This window comes from Halichoerus grypus, chromosome 5 (genome assembly GCF_964656455.1).
Source record: "Halichoerus grypus chromosome 5, mHalGry1.hap1.1, whole genome shotgun sequence".
Lineage (NCBI taxonomy): Eukaryota > Metazoa > Chordata > Mammalia > Carnivora > Phocidae > Halichoerus > Halichoerus grypus.
Genome location: NC_135716.1, coordinates 20,967,098 through 20,989,836, shown reverse-complemented (window position 1 = coordinate 20,989,836; position 22,739 = coordinate 20,967,098). Strand labels below are relative to the sequence as shown.

The following is a 22,739-nucleotide window of genomic DNA, read 5'->3' as shown; positions in this document are numbered from 1 at the left end:
AGGTAAAAACACCACTCCAGCTGAAAGGCTGATGCATTGCTGAAATGCTGTTGGTTGAAGAAAAATAAACTTGTGGAAGAACACGGATGCATTTTCTCTTGTCAAGGGAACCACAAGTGAGTCATCCCTAGCAATGGGGGTGGTGGGGTGGTGGTGGTGTCGGAAGAACCCATCAAAGACTAAACACCTGTCAGCCCTCAAGAGTGAGAGTTGGCTCATACCAGTACTTGTCAAATAAGAACTCTCCTGATCCACATGCCTCCCTCACCTTGCTCTAAACAGGAAAAGGCTAGAAACCTCTAGGCAGCAAGGGAAGGGGTTCTATGGGACACCAGGCAGAGGAACGTGGCCTGTTTTTCCAACATGTTCCACGCTGAGAGAAAAACCATTACAATTTGAATTTTAAGTCATGTCAGCCATCAGGCTCCTGGGAAGTTGTGGCCCAGGGAAAGAGTTAAAATAGAGAAATTTTCAAGGGGTTATACATTGATCTTATACTCATAAAACTTATACCTAGCATGTCCACCTGTCTCCCAGTACTATACATCATTCTTGGGTTAGATCAACCCCACTTCCTCAATGGAATAGACCAGTGTTCAGCAGAGGTAGGAGTGAGGGGTGGGGGGATGGACTGACAACAGCCCTGAAGTGTTTCAGAAGATCTGATGTCAATAATTAAAACATGGATGCAGGAGAAACTAGCAGGCTGGGTGGCAGAGGCAATATGTGAGTTCAACTTGGATGTGCCATGTTGGTCGTGCCTCTGGGCTACTAAGGTAAAGATTTTCCTTGGATAGGTGGGAATGGAGGAAGAAAGTTTAGAAGAAATAGCTCCGATTAGAATAATCGGTGTCTAGATTCAGTTCATGTCTGCGGGGTAGATGTGGTTTCCCAAGGAGAATATTTGGAACTTTATTTTGTGAGTGAAGAGTAGAGTGGCCTATAAAGACACAGTGAAGTGGGTAAGAAAGGAATAGTGATTTTCCTGAAACTGAAGCAAGAGAGATTCCCCTGAAGAAAAATGGGATCAACAGTGGCAGAATTCTACAGATGTCAGGGAAAAGAGATACTGAGAAGTACTCATTTAACACCAGAGGACTCCAGTGATCTTAGAGTGATCATCTTGTGAAAAGAAGGTGGGGAGCAAGCCAGAAAACAGAGAAGTATGGAACCAAAGGGACATGAGAAAGTCTATACAATCCACAGACTATTCTAGAAATCTGGTGACACGGGAAAGGACGGCAAAAGTTTAAACATAGAAGATGTTAAAGGGAAACTTCTTGTGTGCTATGGACTTCTTTTCAACATGTTCCACACTAAGAAAGAGCGAAACACCATGAAAATTTGAATTTTAAGTCGTAAGTCAGCCTGATGGCTCTTGGTAGAAGTTGTGGCCTGGGGAAAGAGAGTTAAAATCAGAGAGAAACTTTCAAGGGGTTATAAATTCATATTTATTTGGCAGTCTGGGGAAGCCTGTGGATTCCCTCTCAAGAATCTATTTAAATGCAAAAAGGAAAATATATAAGATTACAAAATAAAGAACTTATATTGAAAAACACCTACTAAAATAGTTTTAAAAAGTTGTGTGTGGAACAATACATGTGTTTCTTTATCAATGCAATAAGAATAAGATTTATTGGCAGAAATAGCTTTTATAATTTGACAGTAGTGATGAGCGCAAATTATGTTTCAAGAATTCTGCAATGAGTCTTATGTGATTAAGAATTACTTGTGACTCTAGTGACAGAGTCACATAAACTGCTAAGCATACCAAGGTTTTGTTGTATTCGTGATAGAAACAAATGTTAAATTTCAGTAAAAAGTTGACTAAATTAAGTATGTCCTATATATAATATTCTGTACAATATTATCTATACATATATCCAAATCCATCAGCCCCACTAAATTCTGTCCATGGTTCCCTTGGAGGTGGAGGGATCCAGAAATCTTAGGTTCAGAATATTTAGCTAAGAGAAAGAGGTGATTTGTTGCTTTTTTTTTTTTTTAAGATTTATCGATTTGAGAGAGTGAGAGAGAGAGAAAGAGCGAGCGAGCACACAGGCAGGGGGAGGGGTAGAGGGAGAGAGAGAAATATTCAAGCAGTTTCCTGGTTGAGTGCAGAGCCTGACGCAGGGCTTGAGCTCATAACCCTGAGATCATGACTTGAGCTGAAATCAAGAGTCAATGCTCCACTGACTGAGCCACCCAGGTGCCTCTTGTTTTTAATTAAAGGAGAGAAAAACTGTTTCTGGAGAATGAAGCCTCAAAACCTTCCCCTGGCAATGACATTATAAGGCAAGGTACAGAGGTAGACTTTGTAACTAGACTCCTTGAGTTTAAATCTTGGCCCCATTTAACAGCTGTGTGACATCATGCAAGTGATTTAGACATTTAACTTCTTTATGCCTCAGTTTCCTTATATGTAAAATGGGGATGACAGCAGTAACCCACTTCATAGGTTGTGAGGATGAAATATGCATACTTCAGCCATGATTATCTTGACCACTTTCACTTACTCGATATCCCTAGCCACAAGGGACACCTTCAGTTCTGTGAAGGTGCCACGTTCTTGCTCAGACCACTGCTCATACTGTGTTTTTCTGTCTGAAAGGCTCCCCTCCACTTGTTCTTCACATAGCTGACTCCTTCTCATCCTTTGAGACTCAATTAAATACTACCTCCTCAGAAATGCTTTCCCAGCAGCCCTCTCTGAAAGAGGCCTTCCGCTATTGTTCTCTATGATGAGCTCCATAATGCTGGATTTGGGTCTGTCTTGATCCCTTCAGTAGCCCTGTGCCTCCTACATAATAAGCTCTCCATAAATAGTCTTTAAAAGAGCCATTGGGTAGGGAGCAACTGAAGAGACCCGGGCTATATTCATGCCTATGAACAGTGCTTCAACTTTCGGTGTGGTGTGGATTTTATTAAGACTGTTCTCAGACTTGTTTGGAGCTGTTGGAAAGCCAAACACACTGCTTACGTTAAAATGTCTGCAAGGTAGCATTTAGCCTTTTTTCAAACATTAGGAGGATTCCCCTCTCTGGTCTAGACTGAATAAAGCAAGACAGGAATGTTGAATTTTGGGCCGTGCGATGACTGTTCACATTCACGTAGTCCGTAGGCAGTGCAGAGGGAATCCACAGGTGATGGGGCTACAAAGCCAGTATTCGGCTATCATTTCATCTCTAGGCAACACAAGTGATGGAAGAGATACTCATTTAGCATTCAGGAACCTGACTTCTGATTCTGAGTTTTCACGTTTAACTGAGTGATCTTAAGGAGGTCAACCACTTTGAGCCTTATTTTTTTTCATCTTATAAGTGGCAATTTAAAAATATCTGCTGTGGCAGAGAACGCAGCTACCAAGCAAAATTCATTCTTCCCTCCTCCCTGAATACAGGACTAGACTACAACTCCAAATTTCCCTCGAGGCTCGTGTGGTTATGTGATTAAGCTCTCACCAACAGAATGTAAGCACCAGTGTTGCTTGTAACCTGTGTTTACTTGGTTAAGGCCCTTTACCTCCAGGTTGGAATGGCAAGGACCAGAGCAACCTCAAACATGGCTTATCGAGGGTGACAGAGCTGCTGTCAGCCTGGGTCCCTAAACGATTGTGTAAAGTAGTCATTCCCTGATCTGCAACCTTCGGCTAGGACTGTTAAATTGGAGAGAATTAAGCCACTAGCTTTTCAGAATATATTTGCTATAGCAGCTAGTGTATTTGTGACTAATACGCATGTCTTATCTACTTTATAAAATTGTGAGAGAGAGTAGTTCTAATGTACGGGAAAGAGCTTTGAGAGGTAGCCAGTGCTCTGGAAAGTTGTCATCACTATTAATTTTTTCTAGCTTTATTGAGATGTAGCTGACATACAACACTGTATGTTTGAGGTATATAATGTAAGGATTTGATGCATGTATATATTGCAAACATCATTACTATTAACAGAGAAAAGTGATATTAGAGTGCTTGACACATAGTAGATATTTATTTGTTGAATGAATGAACATGTTGCTGATAAAAAGCCTGAGATTAAAAAAAAAAAAAATTCTATCCAACACAACAGCACTGGCAAAATATTTGTTTGGCCAGGGAAAACCTTTAATTGATTCACCTGAGCTCATACAAGTAAAGCAAAACTCCTAGATACGAGCTTCTTTCAAGATTCTTATTTTTCTTTTTAATACTTTTTCCACCAAAATAAATTATAAAATATTAAACAAAATTTGGAAAAAAGGAAGAGACCCTTAATCTCACCATCCAAACACACTGCCTTCTAACTACATGCATGTCTATTTTTCATAGATGTAAACCTGTTTCTTCTTCTTATTTTTAAAATAAATTTGAATTTGTCCTTGGTAAGGAAAGCACAGGCTTGGTAATTTTCCAGAAGTGATTCTAACAACAACAACAACAACAACAACAAAACCCACCTAATACTTCTAACAGTTCCAATTTAATTTTGCCAAGGGGTTCCATGCTTATTAAAAAGTATACCAGGGAGAGGAGGTGATTTTCCTAAGAAAGTACATGGGGGTGTTAATTCTCACTACAATTAGGGTGATCAAGATTACAAATGTCACAATCTATCCATTTGCAATTTAAGAGCTATCTTGTGGGTCTTACAAAAGTTACATGGAGGACAAATGAGGGCATATGGATCTTTTTCAAGGATATAAATGAATTCAATGATTAATTCAACAAATATTTATTGAGTTCCCACTAAGTGTTAAGCAGAATGTGGACCATAAGACACAGGCTCTACCCTTGAAAAGGTTAAAGTAGGGATGAAAGACAAGAAGACATACTGTGGTGAGCTTGCAGGACAGGCGAGGCCAGGGGCAGTAGCTGGGACATCTGGCTGGGACTTAGGCAGGTAAAGGGGCAGAACGTGGTCCAGGCTCCCCAAGCACGTGGACCAGAATGAATGGAAGAAAAAGCACAATACTCACAGGAATGCATGTTATTCTACCTGATGGGACATTAATAGAACACACTGGCAGTGAATGGATAAGAATGGAGAAGTAAGCCGAGGTCAGATGGTGAGGCGTGGATCAGCTTCCTCAGGGCAGTGGTGGGGTTTGTTCAGGGCCACCTAAGACAGCACCTGGCAAACTGGCATTCCATCTGTATTTGTGGAATGGATTAACCTACATTGTGCTACACAGTTGACCCATTACTGGTCATCGTGATTGGCCTCTGGGTACAAAGGAAGAGTACACACAGCTGGGAAGGACAGCTATTCCTTTCTCTCTAGAGACTGCATCTATGAGGGCGCTTTTCGCCATGCTGGGTGAGCCACGTGACCACAGCTTGCTTCTCAGCTCAGGGATGCTGCTTTATTCCTGGTGGTCCTGAACTGCTAAATAGCAGGGTCAGACACACCGAACCCTAATCTGAGACATGCCCCCTTAGCTCAATTTCATTTTTTAATGGCATCAAGGATGCCACACATATAGCTTCTTGGGATATGCTTGTAAACACCATGTATTAATGCCACTTCCATTTCCTAGAGGTAGAGAATCGGGGTGGGTGGGGAGAGATGTGGGGGAGCTGGGGAGGGAAGGGGGTGAAGAGGAAAGGCTGTGCAGGCTTCTACTCATTTCTCCATCCTTGATTCTAGTCTTCTCTATGTTTTGAAACTACTTTTAGTTGAAACTGAGCATCAGTGATGTAGAAGTACCAGAAGTCTTACTTTCTAGGGAGATTAATGGATTAATAAACTGGTATCTAGCAATACTGAATAATTTGGAGGGAAAAACAGACTTGACTCACAACAGCCCAGCAGGGTGGCTTACTTTGGAAACATTTTGCCACCGCTCTGCTGGGCATACTAAAAATGCACAGTGCAGGCTGACTCCATGGGGGTTTGCGCATGGATTCAGCAGCTGAAGAGTGATGTGAAATTAAAGAGAGAATGAAATGTGTGATCTTATTTAATCACACCTGGTGCTTCAATTTCTCAATAACAGCACCCTGCTCCATTGTGTCAAACTGGTGCGCGCGCACGCGCACGTGTGTGTGAATTACAGCTAGAGGACAGATTTACTCTCTGATGCTTGCCAATCAATTGCAGGGGATCTAATATGCAAACGACAAATGAGATTTTCTCATAAGAATTTGACAGCAATTATCCTTGGGCCTGGACTGGCATAAAACTACCGTAACTGAGGGGTAAGCAGTGAAATATCACCTCCTAAAAGAGGCCAAAACCTCAGGGTCCCATGCTGGGGGCGGCTTGGGGAAGATGATGTATTTTAATACCCAAAGTATATTCCAGGTCATACTCTTCTTCTGCCCTGATGGCTGAGTGTGTGATTCATGTTGCTTCAGATTTCCAGGAGGATGACAGGCACCAAGAAGAGGGAGAATGAATCATTTCAGCTTATTTAGGAATGTATGTTCATGAGTTTAAAAGTTCATAAATTTGTTCTAGAATTGGTATTTAGGGAGATCACCTCTTCCTCTCTGGCCCTTCACTAAGGAACTGGTACTTCACAGCTTTGGTGGGTTTATACTGAGTATCCAACACAATGTATTTCTGTAGGGACCTGTGCATGTTTCCCTGGCTAGTCAGATACTTTATGGCAAGGAGGTCCTAAAGGACAGCAAGGTGTTTCATCTAATGTAAAAATGGTTACTGTAATTAAGTGTTCCATTTTCTGCATTTTCTGGGGTGGGGGGCGTTGTCTTCTACAGGGTTCCATTTAGCAGCGGAAAATAAATCAAGTATAATTAGCTTAACATGTCCGCTTTACATCACATTTACAGTGAGGCAAATAAAAAATGAGAACGAGACGATAGCTATTTTGATCCCTTCCAGGGAGTAACGACATGATTGGCCTGTAAACGTGCATATCAGTGATCCCCAAACATGCCCTGCTAGTTTAGAGAAGATTTGTTTAAAGAGCTGGATTCAGTGAAAGGAATTACATAGGGAACACATGAATGGACCGCCCACAGTTCTGACATAATCAATTTTTAGAAGCATGGGCTTTTAATATATATTTTTAAAACAATCTCCTAAAAATAATTCTTTACTGCTGGAGATCCGGGTAACTGAAAGTACTCCTTGTTTCTCTCTTGCTTCTGAAAATCCCGAGGTTGTTAGCCATCTTAGTGGCCCTTAGATCACAGTCTGCTGTGATCCTCTGATCTCCTCTGAAATTGGAGGCCTCTTGAAGGCAGAAAACCTGGCTCATTCATCTTTGTCACTCATTTTCCAGGTTTATGATGTAGTACCTCCATGCCATAGGTATTCAATAAATAGGTGTGAATTGGACCATTCATCACTGTAAGTCACATTATTCTGGAAAGTAATTAGTTATTTCCCAGTATCTAAGGAAACAATGGGTAAATGTCAGAGGAAGTGGGGGGTGGGAGGAGGGATGGCAGACAATCAAATGAAGTTATATTGAAATTAATTCTCTGATATTAAAAAAGATCTACTGAATGGACCCTTTATAGTCATTGAATGAGAATCTATAAAAATGAAATGCTTATTTAGAATAAAGGCCCATCCATTTTGCTATGTGATATATTTCCTTGGCCTATTGAAGATCTTAAGCCATCTTTAGTTCATGGCCCCAACCTTTTTTTGGCAGGAGGGCAAGCAAGTCTGACCAGCAGGGGTGGGCTGGGGCAATATCTATGGGGTTTCATCAAGATTAGGACTTCTCCTATTCAGAAGACACATCTTCAACTTGAAAAGTTGTGAACATCAGGGAAGTCTTTTAAGGTTGGCCAGGTCTATGTTCAATTTTTTTTTAAAGATTTTATTTATTTGAGAGAGAGAGAGTGTGTGTGTGTGTGTGCACAAGCAGGGGGGAAGGTCGGAGGGAGAGGGAGAAGCAGGCTCCCCTCTGAGTGGGACTCAATCCCAGGACCCCAGGATCATGACCTGAGCTGAAGGTAGACGCTTAACTGACTGAGCCACCCAGTCACCCCATGTTCAAATTTTAATATGTAGACTGAGAGTGACAGATTTTCATCTGTTTAAATAGTCTTTTTGATACCATATATTTATAAACAAATCTATAATAATGTAACAGGTTATTAACCATTCCCAAAGATATTTTGGCTCAAGAATAAGCTGGTCTGCTCTCTTCAGCCTCTTTTTAGTAGATAGTACAAAGGATATGACCATGTTTCCTCTCCACTTTTTAACCCCTGCAGAACTTGCCCTAACTTTAGTGTAACACCCAAATCCTGGTCAGAATGGCCCACACAGCTCTGCAAAGTGTATTGCTTCCCCATCTTTGGCCACTATCCATCTTCCTCACTGTGCCTTTATGCTAATTTCTTTAGTCTGCCAAGTCCTTCCCAGCCTCGGCTCTTCCTACTGGCTTCGACTCTATTATATTGTCGTTCTCCTTGTTTCTTTGCTTAACTTGTTTATCAGTTGGGGTTCATATTATTGGTTGCTTAAGAAATCCTCCCCCTGGTGCTAGTCTGGGTTCTCTCCTTTTTACTATTATACAGTAACTTCTTTCCAACTGTCACTTAATAGTTTCTCATGCAATTCTTTAACGTCCATGTTCCATTCTATATTTTAAGTGTCATGACAGCAGTGAAAAGATGTCTTGTTCATTGCTGTATCTTTAGCACCTGGTCCAGCACATAATAGGTGCTCAATAAATATTTGTTTAATGATTGGACATATCTTTCAGCTTGAGTTGACTGTAGATTTGAAGCATCACGCATTGTGATGTACTGGACAGTGAGCAGACTCTGGACTCTGTTTGAATTCAGCCTCTGTCTTTAACAGCAAGAGGGATAAGTCACTTCAGTTCACCAAGCCTCAATGTCCTCATCACTGTAAGTGTAACGGCACTAACCCTACCTCTGAAGAAAATGTATGCACACAGTGCTGCTTGCAAATGACACCATCATGCTGCTAGGAATAATGCCCTGTGTATAACTCTAGCCATTCTTTCTGTGTTTCTGGGGAAGAGTCTCTCATGAAAGCAAGCTCCCTCCCTTCCTCCTTTCAGGAATCCCAAGAGAAGCAGGACTAGGGAATAGCCTCTCCTTAGTCTGAACTAGGTCACCTAACAAAGCCATTTTACAAACATCTAGAAACCTGCATCTGATACCATGTAGATGGCCTCCAACTGAGGGAAGACATACAAGTTCTCTTGGTGTCTTCCATTTGACTCTTCGTTCAACTTTGTTTTTGATGTTTGTCAAGTATCTGTCATATATGTCAAAATAGCACGTGGCTACTAGAGTTTGCATTCCACTGGACAGCTGCACAAATTTATTAACCATAACTGCAGATGGATATTGAGCTTATTTCCACTTTTTGGCTATTCCTTGCATTTTTCTGTGGACTTACTCTGACATCTAGGGGAGAGGTTCTTCCTTTGGAGGGTGGGGATCTGAAGCCAATTGCAGTCTCCAGGAGGTAGAGGGACTCACTGATAAGGAACATTGTAGAACATGCAGTGTGGGGAAGAAATGCACATGGCTCAACCCACAATTCCAGTGAAGGTGGGGCTTTTTATCTAACCCAATTGTCACCAATGTGGCCATTCCTAAAAAAAACAGGAAAAACATCCTGGAGCTAGGCAGGGTACTGCCTCAACTCATGTAAGCTCTATCCAACTCAGATGGATAGACATTTCATGTGACATAATAGAGGTAGCCATGCTTGGTACACAGAATACTGGGCAGGTGAAGTGTACCCAAGATATGAAGAGGTGGGTTTGGGTCTTGATGCAAGAGCTCCCAGATGTGTAGGAAATGCTGAGTAAGGCAAAATTCTACTGTTAGGTCTCCTCATAAAACTGGCTCCTCTCCATGCTCCTGAGGCTGGATAACAAGACTTATTATGTAAAGACGTCTCATGCAGCCCTCAAGGGAAGAGGGCCTGGGGATTCAGAGAAGTCACCTATGGCTCCATTGAAGAGTGAGCTATCAAATAGGCTCCAACATAGAATAAAAAAGTGTGCCACAACACAAATTAATATAAACACCAGGAACTAAACATACACATAAAAGAGAAAAAAAATAAGCATACTTTATAAAAGATTTGCTACAAGACAAAGACAAAAGTTTAATAGGAACTACTTTGTATTCTCAAGGTAATTACTCAACACTCCAAGTTGCTATAAGAGAGGTAATGAGGCAACAAACAGAGATAAAAAAGGGATTTTATGGAAAGAATACAAGCAAGCAAATAATTCCATTGCAGAATTTAAAACTGCATGAAAAGCAGTAAAGAGCAGAATCACTCCTGAATTAAATGGAATTAGATTAGTGAAATAGGACAGTGGTTCTCAAACCCAGCTAAATAAGGGGGGAGGGACACTTAAAATATACATTCCCAGGGTGAAATATAGCAGATTTTGAGTCAGTGGGCTTTGGGTGAAGCTATGAAATCTATATTTAGAAAAAGTCCCTAAAGTGGATCTGAAACTCAATCTAGTTTAGAAACTATTAAAGTGAGTGCAAATTTGAGACAATCACCCAGAGTTCAGAGGGAGAAAAAAACCCAAGTGGAATGAAGAAAGAGAAATAGATGGACTAGAACCACGGACAGAATATCTGTAGCAGATGCATAAGGTGAGTAAATGAGGAAGCAGTCAGAACCAATGCAACAAAACCAATCTCAAAATGCATACTGAGGGGTGTCTGGGTGGCTAAGTCAGTTAAGCGTCCTACTCTTGATTTCGGCTCAGGTCATGATCTCAGGGTTGTGAGACTGAGCCCTGGTGTTGGGCTCCATGCTGGGCGTGCAGGCTGCTTAAGATTCTCCTTCCTCCTCTCCCTCTGCCCCTCTCCCCTGCTCCCTCTCTTTAAAAAAAAAAAAAGGAAATTTCCCTGAAATGAAAAAAATATCTCCAGTTTAAGAGGTTTTTACTTTGGACTTAGTGAAAACTGATAAACATTTTGATCCACTGAATATTAAGTCTAAAAAAGAATCTTGCCCAAATCCAGGAAAAAGAAATATATCCCATATAAAAGAAAAAGATGTCAGTGGAATTTGTCTACGCAGTTTTCAGGGAGAATGCTTAGGCTATGATTCCCTAATTCTATTATCTGCCCAAGCTGCTGTTCAGTACCAAGTGAAAGCGATGAAAAGACATTTTTGGCTGGGAAAGAGTTCTAGAACACGGATGTTCTCTATGGTAACTGAGATTAACCAGCAGCATGGAAAACGGGCACTGTAGACGTTCCTAAATAGCATCATTCCTATGAAGAATGTAAACACTGTCACTCTTGAAACAAGAGGTCCAATTACATGAGAATCAATGATTTAGCTGCTGCAGATGGGGATAGCAATCTCAAAGAATAACAGAAACTGTGTGGGAGGAGTATTGTGCCTGAGGACCTGGAGGAAGGAGCCCGTGGTCATCTTCCATTTCTATACAGTGGTGTGTCAATAGATACTGCTTCATTCTTGGCAGTAATAATTTGAGAAACCCAGGTTTAGAACACAGGTTTTAAACATCACTATTATTTAAACACTCAATAGGAACTATCAGAGGGACTTAAGTACCATACCTTCCAAATTCCTGGAGTGGGATGGGGAAGGGGAAATGAACCAAAAAAAAGCTCAGATCATATAGCAACACTGGCCCCCACCTAAAAAAAAAAAAAAAGGAGGGGAACAAAAGAAACAACAACAGAAAGTCCAATGTAAACTAAGACAACAAAAGAAATAACTAATCAGCTCATAAATATACATATTTATGAAAGTCTGAAAGCATATGCACCAAAATGTTGATGGTCATTTCTGCCTGGTGGGTTTAGAGTAACTTTTTTATTTTTGCATAACTAAATTTTAAAAATTTTCTGGCAATGATTACATATTACGTATGTGATTGAAAATAAAACATAAACCTAAAATTCCTCTTCGTTCATCTGAATGCGCACTGATCACGAAGCCACTCATTAAAACTAGAAATGACCGGCATAGCGGCAATGGCTGAGATTGGCATTTGCTGTGATTATGCAACTTGTTTCACTAATTTGACTCATTTCCCCAAACAGGATGCACAGGTGGTGTTCATTTATTTAGTCACAACACTAATTACTCTTTACAATTGTGCTCTTCTCTGGGTTTCTCAACATAACCACCGCAACGGTAGGAAAGAACCCTTGAATGATTGCCTGAATATGTGTGTGTGCAGAAGGTGGGGGACCCTGGCTTACAGCCAAATGAGTCTGGGTCCTCTGCCCTGTGAGGGCTCAGAGGTGACATTCCAGTCCCTTGGCACCATACACTTTTATCTACACTGTACTCTCAGCCCCCGCCACAAATAGCAAACTCCAGCCATACTAACCACGTCTTTTCTTGAATCTTGCTGCCCTGCCTGGAACGCTCTGCCATGTTAGGGGGAGTTAGGGGCCCCTCTAAAGTCCACAATCCTCTCCTTATTGTCTTATTTATCTCATGTTCTTTGATGACTGCTTATTCAACTCTTTTGCAAAGGAAATGTCTGCCTCAAGAGGAAAACCTGGGATGCCTGCTGGTCAGGAATGTATGGTATTTGCCTTCCAGCATTAGCAGGGTGCCCGAAAAGGAAAAAGTACTCAGTAGATAGTTATGCACGGAGGGCTACTCTCAGAGCTGAGTCACCTCAGCTCCCACCCCTTTCTTCCCTCACTCACATCTCCTTTCTTGGTGGGAGAGATTAGAGGGTCCAAGAGGCAGCATTTTGCAAGCAGCTTGTTCCCTGAGTTTCTGAGCTCTGGAGGGCCACCCTCTCCCTGTGCACAGAGATGTGTCTCCAAGAAGTTGGCAAGAGCTAAATGGCAAGTTCTCTGTGCTCTGTGGCTCCAACCTCATGGAGAATCCCAGCTAGCTTATGCCTTTCTTCTCATATACCTCCTACATGAAGCCCACCACTCTCTGGAAAGAAGCCGATGCCAGGCCTGTTCAGCTTTCTGTACCATGATCATGAAATGCGTCACTACTGAAAGAGAAGGGATGTTCACAAATTCCAAGGCTGAGGTCAAATATTCCCAAACTGAAGGATCACCTCGCTTATGCCTATTTTTAGAATATGAACCAGCAATGATTCTTTTGTTTTACACATTTACAAATGAAGCTCAAAAGCCCTGTCCCATTTTCAGGCCAGGCCAAGAGAGTAGTAAATAAGGTAGGACTTGACTTATAGTAAATAAAGCATGAGAGTCATTAGGTGCTCAAGAGACTCTGAAGAACTGGGGTTTGTGTACTTGATTCTACTCCCGCCTCCTCTCTGATGACTGGTCCTCTTGTCTCTACTATATAACCTCTACTCCAATCGCACTGTAACCAGTGTCCAGATAGCCCAGTGTCATGCCTCATGTGTGTGTCCCATCCCTTCATGCCCACCTCGCAAACTAACAGTCATCTTTCAAGATGCTCACAGGCCAACTCTTCTGCAAAGCACTAATTACTTTACCCATAGTTAGAAATAAAATCTCAGTACTGGGACAGCTATGAGTATTATGTCATTGCTTTAGAATTTATACATCTCCATTTATGTATTTATTCAACAACTAGATATTGAGCATGAAGCATGAGTCAATGAGCTCTATGAAGACCTGGCCTGTGTCCATCATCCCTATGGCCCTAGACCTCAGCATTGCATCTGGCACAGTTTATGCACGGTATCTCTTTGGTGCATGAAAAATGGGAAGATAAGGCCCGGTTCTTTGGGTGGGATGCCTGGGTGGCTCAGTCAGTTAAGTGTCTGCCTTCAGCTCGGGTCATGATCCCGGGGTCCTGGGATGGAGTCCCGCAACAGGTTCCTTGCTCAGCGGTAAGCCTCTTCTCCCTCTCCCTCTGCCTGCCACGCCCCACGCTTGTGCTCTCTCTCTCTCTGGCAAACAAATAAATAAAATCTTAAAAAAAAAAAAGCCCGGTTCTTTGAAACTCAGGGATGACTATGCTTGTCACAGAGAGATGAGCGCCTTCATATCTAAGATATGTGGAGAAGACACCTCAATTTCTTTTTTAAACAGATTACTATCAGGAAGTTCTTCTCTGATCTGAATCACATCTCCTATAATTCAAGCCTCCTCCTGATTCCCCCTTGCTTTGAAATTACAAAATGTTGCTCTTCATCACTCTTCATATATGTGAAAATTATTCTAAACATTTCTCAGCTAGTCCCAACTTCCCAAAAATGTGGTGCTGAGAATCTCAGTTACCTTTATTCTTTTTGTAGTGGCCAGTTTTCAAGGCTAGAGCTCTATTTTAATATATTTTAAAGATTTATTTATTTGAGAGAGAGAGAGAGTGTGTGTGTGTGCAAGCAGGGGGAGGGGCAGAGGGAGAGGGAGACAAGCGGACACCCGGCTGATTGCCGAGCCCAAAGTGGGGCTTGATCTCAAGACCCTGAGATCATGACCTGAGCTGAAACCAAGAGTGGGATGCTCAACTGACTGAGCCACCCAGGCATCCCAAGCTTTTCTTTTCTTTTTTAAAGATTTTATTTATTTGAGAGAGAGAGAACAAGCATGAGTAAGGAGGAGGGGCAGAGGGCAGAGGAAGAAGCAGACTCCCCGCTGAGCAGGGAGCCCAATGCGGGGCTCAATCCCAGGACCCTGAGAGCATGACCTGAGCCAAAGACAGACGCTGAACTGACTGAGCCACCCAGGCGCCCCATCCCAAGCTCTTTTTAAAATATTTTCTCCTTGAACTGTTGAACGCCTTTGCATCATGCTGCAGTTGTGGGGCCAAAAGCTTCCCAGCCCTGGTGGGGGGACACGGCCCTGGCTAGAGGAAGAGAAACCTCCCAGATCTGAGAAGAGTGCACAGCCCCTGCCTCTAAAGCTCTTTATCATGTCATATTCCTGATGTGGCTCAACCAGGATCTCTACTGCTGTCTCACCCTTCTGCATCCATGCTTTCTCTCTCCTCCATCTTCGCAGATGACTCGGGGGTTCTCCATTAGGGCATTTCCCTACTCTGCTCGTGTGTGAGGGGCTTGAGGTTGGTCTTCCAAGGAATGGTCTTCCTGCACTATTGGGGGGCTGGCTGCAAAGCTACTTTGTCCTAAGTACCAAATACAACATCAAATAGCACCTGACAAAAGAATTTTAGGAACTACTATCTCACAACCTAGTGTGTTAAGTGAACTGTGTACCCCCAAAACTCACACAGGAAGTTCTAGCCCCCAGTAAATCAGGATGTGATCTTACTTGGTGTTGTAGATGTAATTAGCTAAGATGAAGTCAAACTGGAGTAGTGTGGTCCCCAATCGAATATGACTACTGTCCTTACAAAATGGGGATTCTGGGCACAAACACACACACAGGGGAATGCCGCATGAAGACTGGAATTATGTAGCCATATGAGAAACTACCAGAGGCTGGGAGAGAGGCCTGGAACAGACCCTTCCCTGATGCCTTCACCTGGAACATGGCCCTGCTGACACCTTGATCTCCCACTACCAGCCTTCAGAACTGTGAGATGACACATTTCTGTTGTTCTAAGCTATCCAGTTAGCGGCACTAGATTATGGTGGCCCTAGTAAACAAATACATGGCGATACACTAAATGCTTTCTCTATCTTGCTATCCAGAAGGTAGTAGCAAGCCAGCTTCCCTGGGAAGTTTGTGCTGAGTCTTCCTGTTACGTCATGCTCTCTACTAGGTTGGGTAATGATCAGACATTTGACATTGTCTCTCCACACTGAACCAGAGGACATCAGGAACCAACAGGAGGTTGCCCAGTTAGGGGAAAGAGGAATAGAGAAGTAACATGTGCTCTTTGTGCTAGGTACCGCATGGATCTCTTTACTCCTGAAAACCACCTTGTGATGAAAGTAGACTGTTATTTATTCCATGTCACAAATCAGATTTATCAAGATCAGTAATCTGCTGACAATCACACAGCCATAGAGTGACAATACAGACACCCGAATCCAGTTGACTCTGAAACTATTCCAGGATTTTCCTTCAGAGGAAGGTAATTAAGCGCAGGCCAGGTTACCGAAGAAAGCTGACTACTGTCATTTTCCTGAATGCTTAAAAACAGGTGCATTGTTTTCCTTTATGGACAGGTTGTGCATGGTTTTACCTGAAGTCAGGAGCATGGACAAGTAATCTTTCAAAGTTCCTTTTGGGTCTGTGATTTTTATGATTATAGAATAGTCTTCATGAATTGAGGAAGAAAGAGCCTCATGCTTCAGAAATTTTATCCATGTAGTCCACATTTAAAATGCTCGGCTCACTAGATTAAGGGGACAAGACTATGCAACCAAGCAGGTCCCTCATAATTGCTGGCTTTGGGCCAGTAATCCATGTCACTTGCCATTTCTGCTTTTCCACATCAGTGAGCGTCTCTTACCCGCCCTGGGTCCCCAGGTACTAAGTGTTTGCGATCCCTTCAAGGCAGGGAGACCAAGCATGCTGTCTTGACATTCTTTCTTTAGCCTTATTTCACCTTCTAGTCACCTCCTACAGGTTAGGCAATAAAACTTTCATTCACTTAATAACATACTGCCTATCGAAAGACAGGAATCTTGGGATGTGAGATTATAGATTTAAATGTACTGGAATCACCAGGGCTATCGGGTCACACAGGAAACACTTGAAACAGCTAAGAGCCATGCACAACTGACCTACAGATCAAAGAAAGCGAGTGACACTTCAAAGAATAAAGTCAAAAATTAGCAAGATAGGTCCGTTCTCAGGAAGATACAAAGTCCTTCCCCTCTTGAGAGTGGATCCCTTCAGGCAGAACTGGGTAAAGCTGACGGTCAGCAGCATGGCATGTGTGAGCTAATCGCCACTTCCTGTCGATCCTTTCTGCACTTGCTATTTAATTTTAATAATACCTTGATCTGTTTTGATAATTTTACCTAATTCCCAAGACAATGAGTTTATATTGACTCCAGATTCCAATACTGAAATGATGAAAAAGCTATTTTTTAAAGAAGAAAATGACCCTTGATAAAGATGATATTTTCTCCTTAGAATGTTAAGATGTTGACAGTTTTAAACACTAGAAGAAACTGGAGGGAAATCTGGTTCCCGTGGTTCTGGCTTTTACCTTTCCTTCTACGATTTCTCCTTGGAGAAGCTCAGAGTCCATTGAACAAACACGGCAGATTAACTACTGGTTAAGTATTTCAGGGTTCTACTTCACAAACAGAAAGTCATTTCCACCTGCGGGGTCTGGCCTCCCTGGGTGTGAACATGGTTCTGCTGCTTGGAAATCAGCGCAACGGCCCCAGCATCACCACCGATGACTTCCTCACATCCTCATGGTTGCTATTTAACATAAACAACAAGAAATCCTCTAAAACGCCAAAGCATTTTATTTTTATTTATTTTTAAGATTTTATTCATTTAGACAGACAGAGAGAGAGAGAGAGCAGGGGCAGAGGGAGAGAGAGATTCTCAAGCCGACTCCCCTCTGAGCACAGAGCCCATAGCAGGGCTCAATCTCACGACCCTGAGATCAAGACCTGAGCTGAAATCAAGAACCGGACGCTTAACTGACTGAGCCACTCAGGCACCCACAAAAGCATTTTAATCAATACTCCGTGCAATGTTGATCATATCAATATATTGACACTGATACTCAATCTCACTGGGAGAACGAAGAACAAGAAGCCTTAATCTTTAAGATTAAACAAATGCTTTTGGTTCCTCTCTGTCCAACTTCGCAAAGTCCTCAATTAGAAAGAGAGAAAGAAAGGGGGAAAATGCACAAGCTGACACTCTGCCCAACATACTTGGGAAGGAAAAAAGAGAATTCCTCAAAGTCCATATGGGGCAGGCTGATTAAAACCAAGCCCTTCCTCCATCTCCTTTAAGAAAACAAAACAAAACAAAACTTTGGCGTTTGCCCTGAATCTCTCAGCGCTCGCTGCAGCCTTGAGGAGTGGTGTTGGGTTGAGCAGCTCCTTGCTGTTTCTGCAGCCTGTGCAAGCAGAGCCTGACGGAATGATGCGCCAGAGATTCTGTTCTTGCTTTTCTGATGGGCCCCTGAGGGTGCTTCCCGCAGCTCTGATGGGACCTAGCTCCCTCCCTCCCTAAACTCGGCACCAGGAGGTTGTCTCTTCAGGGGAGGTGGCTTGCAGCCCCTGGTCTCATTCAGAGCTCCTCTGCCATATGCGGGTCTTTTTTTTCCCCACTGAGGTATAATTGACATATAACACATCAGCTTCAGGTGTGCAAAGTAAGGATTTGATATTTGTATACACTGCCAGATGAGCACCAGCACGTCTCCTTACCATCTGTCACCATATGAAGTTACAATTTTTTTTTCATGTAGCTTATTGTTTCATCTGCCTATGGCATGAAGAGCCGAACAGCAGGCTACACACAGGTGAAATGGTGTTTTTGAATAAAAGAATGTGCTACCCAGGAGGCATAACTAGTATTTAATTTGCTGCCTGTGTTCGATGGACTGTGAGCTCCTCAAGGGCAGGGACTGTGTCTCATTTGTCTTTGTATTCTTGGTGGCTAAAACACATTCGTTTGTCCATTCATTTATTCAACAAATATTTACTGAGAGCCTGGGGTACAAGACGGAAAAGGCACAGCCTCCAACAAAGAACTAGACATTTCTTTTGCCCCACAGGCTGGAATGTCATGGAATAAATATACTTTCTAATATATTACAAGATACACAAATACACACTCAAAATAAATAATATGAAAGCTGAGCTATCTTACTCATAGAATCATCGAACGTCAAAGATGAATGGGACTTGCTTCTAAAGATAAGGAAGCCAACTCTAAGAAAGAGCTGACCAATCTTTGATCTTGTGCTCTTTTCACCTTGAGCAAGGTGGTGCATTGAAGCTAAATTTCTACTTCAAGTAGAAATTTTCATTTTTCTCTGTATCCCTCCTGCCTTCAGAACATAATTTTTCATATATATTTTTAATATTTTAATTTTCAAAAGTTCACATAATTCAAGGATCTCCAGACCACGGTTTATTTTTTTTTTTAAAGATTTTATTTATTTATTTGACAGAGAGAGAGATAGCGAGAGCAGGAACACAAGCAGGGGGAGTGGGAGAGGGAGAAGCAGGCTTCCTGCTCAGCAGGGAGCCTGACGTGGGGCTCGATCCCAGGACCCTGGGATCATGACCTGAGCCGAAGGCAGATGCTTAACCGACTGAACCACCCAGGTGCCCCCAGACCATGGTTTAAATAAAGATTATGAACCCAAATTCCTGCAGGAGCCAGGATATAAAATAATTTAAGCAAGTGAAGCCAGGAGAAAGAATGGAGGTCAGAATAGAGCAAACTAAAACTCAAGCTCTTGTTCAGTTATGTACTCCAAATTTATGGCTTAAAGTAATTATTTTATTTAGCTTATGCTTTTGTGGGTCAAGAATTCATGAAGGGTTCAGCTGGGTGATTCATCTCTTATCCATGTGCTGTCCCCTCATGCGGATGGAGGCTCTACGTCCAAAGTGGCTCCCTGAATCATGTGTCTGGCACTTTGATGCTCCTTGACCTTCTGTCTTTGTCCATATGGTGTCTCTTCTTCTAGAGCCTCTTCAAGTGGCTTGGGCTTCTGACAGCATGACGGTCTCAGGGTAGTTGCATTTGATATATGGTGGCTCATTTCCCTGAACCGGTGTCTCAAGAGACAAGAAGTAAATGCTGCCAGTTTCTTAAAGCCTGGGTCCAAAAACTGTCATAGTATTACCTCTGACATATTTTACTGGTCAGAGCAGTCACTAAGCCTTCCCAGATTCAAGGGGAGGATACCCAGATCACACATCTCAATAGGAAGAGTGTTAAAGAATTTATAAACATCTTTAATGTGTCATAGTCTGTTTCAGAGAGTAGCTACCAAGATAACAGGTTGTTGCATTGCAGGACTGTAGTCCAGTATGAGATATTAGGAATATTTAACATAGAAGATGGAAATTTAAATTTAAAAATTTAAATTCAATTGCATTTAAATTTAAATGCAATCTCCCGATTTTTTAAAAAAGATTTTATTTATTTATTTGAGAGAGAGAGATAGAGCACAAGTGGGAGGAGGGGCAGAGGGAGAGGGAGAAGGGAGCCTGCCATGGGGCTCCCCGCTGAGCAGGGAGCCTGCCATGGGGCTTGATCCTGGGACGCCGAGATCATGACCTGAGCTGATATCAAGAGCTGGATGCTTAACTGACCGAGCCACCCAGGTGACCCTGCAATCTCCTGACTTTTCTTTTCTTTTCTTTTTTTAAATTTAAATTGCAATCTCCTGACTTTTAAATGCTGGCAATAGATTCAAATTTTCTGAGAAACCATGTCAGGCACACACATTTGCAGACACCACGCATGTCCATCAGCATGTCCTTCAAGCAATAAACCAAATTCTTATAAAGGAGATTTAAGAAAGTACTGACATGCATTTGGAAGTATTTTGCCTACAACTGAAAAATGAAGATCTTAAGAGCTTTTTTACTATCTTTGACATTAGATTTTTATTGAAAACACACCAGTCGGTAAGTGAGGGATCTTTATAACTACCATGACCCACAAGGGAAAATTGAATGTCTCCTATTCTGAGAATTCCCTTCTCCCATTTCTATCTTAGCCAAATCACAGTTTGATGAAAAGTATTGTGACTTTCATTTCTTGAATTTGAGAACTAAAAATACGAGATGATAAAGGTAATGACATCATGCCCCAAAGGAAAGAAAACCAAAGAGGAGCCCAGAAACTAAATAAGAATTCACAGCTAGAAACAGTACAAACTCCACATTAGTGTCTCAACTTCAGTGACCAAAGCACCTTCTGACTCAGAAGAACCGGGTCACGTCCCAAGCCTCAGCATTTTGAGTCAATACTTGAGATGACTCTGACGTAGGTGGCCCATGAACCACATCGCTGGTACTCAATGACAGGGGTAAGTTTTGAGGGAGAACAAAACTGGGCACAGCTACAGTATAAATCGTGCCTCATTTTAGGAGTTGGTGCTAGCTTTGGTAATAATGGAGCCAAGAGAAGAATGTGTACAGTGGGCCCCACTTCCCTGACTCAGTCTCAAAAACATTGTTAGGAGTAGGAGACAGGGTTTCTAGCTCTGATTTGCATGAGCTAGCTAACTGAGCTTAGGGGAAGTCACTTTCCCTCTTATGGCCTCAGTTTCCTCTTCTGTAAGATGAGGAAGGTTGGCTTGGGTTCCCCAACAGTGGCAAGTACAACTGCCCATATTCTGTGCCCCTCCCCGCCACTGTCCTTGGAACATATGTTCTGCCCACCGTCTCCACAGTGGGAGCTGTTCCAAAGACTGAGCCTTAACAGAGTAAGGTGGTGTTGAGACCATCTGGATGAATATGACTGATCCCCATTAGGGCCTTTATATAGACTTTAAGAATCTGGCGGGTGGGTGTGGAGATCCACTTGTCCAGCAGTTGCCCAACACAAGCCTTGTGTGTAAGTTCTCCTGCTTATTAACACTGCTACCTACCAATCTGGACTGGACTCCTCTTTCTTTGGTCTCCCCTTGCTCTCTGTGCAGAAGGGCCGGTTTGCAAAGCAACACACACACCCAGAGCACCATGTTCTCCGCGAGGCCCTGGCCTGGCCTCACAGGCCTTCTCCCCCAGCCATTTCCAACAGCTGGAAGTAAACACAGGGGTTAAAACCCACTCAGTAGCTGTGGTGGAGGATCTCTGTGTGGCGTATTACAGTTTTGGAGGGAAAGTCAGGCAAAAAGGAGTCATGAAAGGTAGTTTTGCAGGCGGGGAAAATAGTTTTAGGGCAGAAGTTATCCAGAAATGGAAACTTGGGATCTGAGAAGGGTAGGCGTGCCAATTTGCCAGCCAATCTCGGTTATCTTGGTGACAGAGGTCTTGGTGTAGTTGCCTCCAGCAAATCCCAGCGGGAGGAGCAGGGCTGGGATTAGGGTGAGCAACATCATGCGTCTGCACATACGTGAACCTGGCAGTGAGTGCATCCTTATATTTGGCACCAGGCACCTTGCTTGCCTCAACCTGCTCCCAGCCCTGAGGAGGGGTATTACCACGCTGGAGTTGGGGGCTTGCTGCGAAGCTGTCCTCTTTCCCACAGACCCGCTGAGCAGAGCGGGAGTGGGTTGTGTAGAAGGGGCAATGCAGATGCATCAGGCCAGATGAGGCCAGGAATCCCACGAATTTCCTGAAGGACATTTGATGTTAAGGGCAGAGGCTTCAGATCTACATCGGGTTAGCTGTGCAACTCTGTCAAGTTACTAAACCTCATTGTGTCTCAGTTTTCCAATCTGCAAAATGGAAATTAGGAACAGCTTCTTGGCAGAGATGCTGTGAAGACGGGATCTGCAGATGGGGGACCTGGCACACAGCATTCAGTCACTGCACGGCAATTCTTTCTTTCTTGCTTTCCAGCCTCCATTCTGCCTTGAGTGAATGTCAGGAAATGAAGCAAGTGAGGGACAGCAAACTTCAAGCCAAAAATGGATGTAGAAATCCACATCCTTGTGCAGGGGAAGCCTGGCAGGTCTCTACAGGCATTGTTGGCTCGCTGACTCATAATTGCTTTCTCTTTTAAATCCACCCATTCAGCTCAGGTTCGACCTAGTGCAGGAAGGCTGACAGTACAATGCAAGGATCTTGCCCACCAGGAAAAGTCTCCCGGTGCTGCTCGGAGGCCAAAGTTCTAGGGGGAAAAAAAAGTGACAAATCTTGTGTCACAGGCTTGCCTAGTTAGAATTATAGCTACCATTCACTTAAGCGCTTAGTATGTGCTTGGCCCAGTGCTAGGCAGCCCTTCTGGCATTATAAAGAAGTAGATACGACAATTCCTAGTTTACAGATGGGGAAATAGAGGCTAA

The 22,739-nt window shown here is 42.8% G+C and overlaps 1 protein-coding gene across 6 annotated transcripts in view; it reads right to left on the bottom strand.

Moving 5' to 3' along the window:
* Positions 1-22,739, bottom strand: part of SAMD12 (sterile alpha motif domain containing 12) — a 345,023-nt gene that overhangs the window by 116,128 nt on the left and 206,156 nt on the right. Inside the window, exon 5 of one of the 6 annotated variants that reach the window (XM_036120275.2) lies at positions 18,847-22,564. The exons of the other annotated variants lie outside the window; for them this stretch is intronic. Within the exon in view, the coding sequence (XP_035976168.2) occupies positions 22,467-22,564 (98 nt within the window). The 3' untranslated portion in view covers positions 18,847-22,466. Of the gene's footprint in view, positions 1-18,846; positions 22,565-22,739 lie in introns of those variants that run through there. 6 annotated transcript variants of the gene reach the window in all.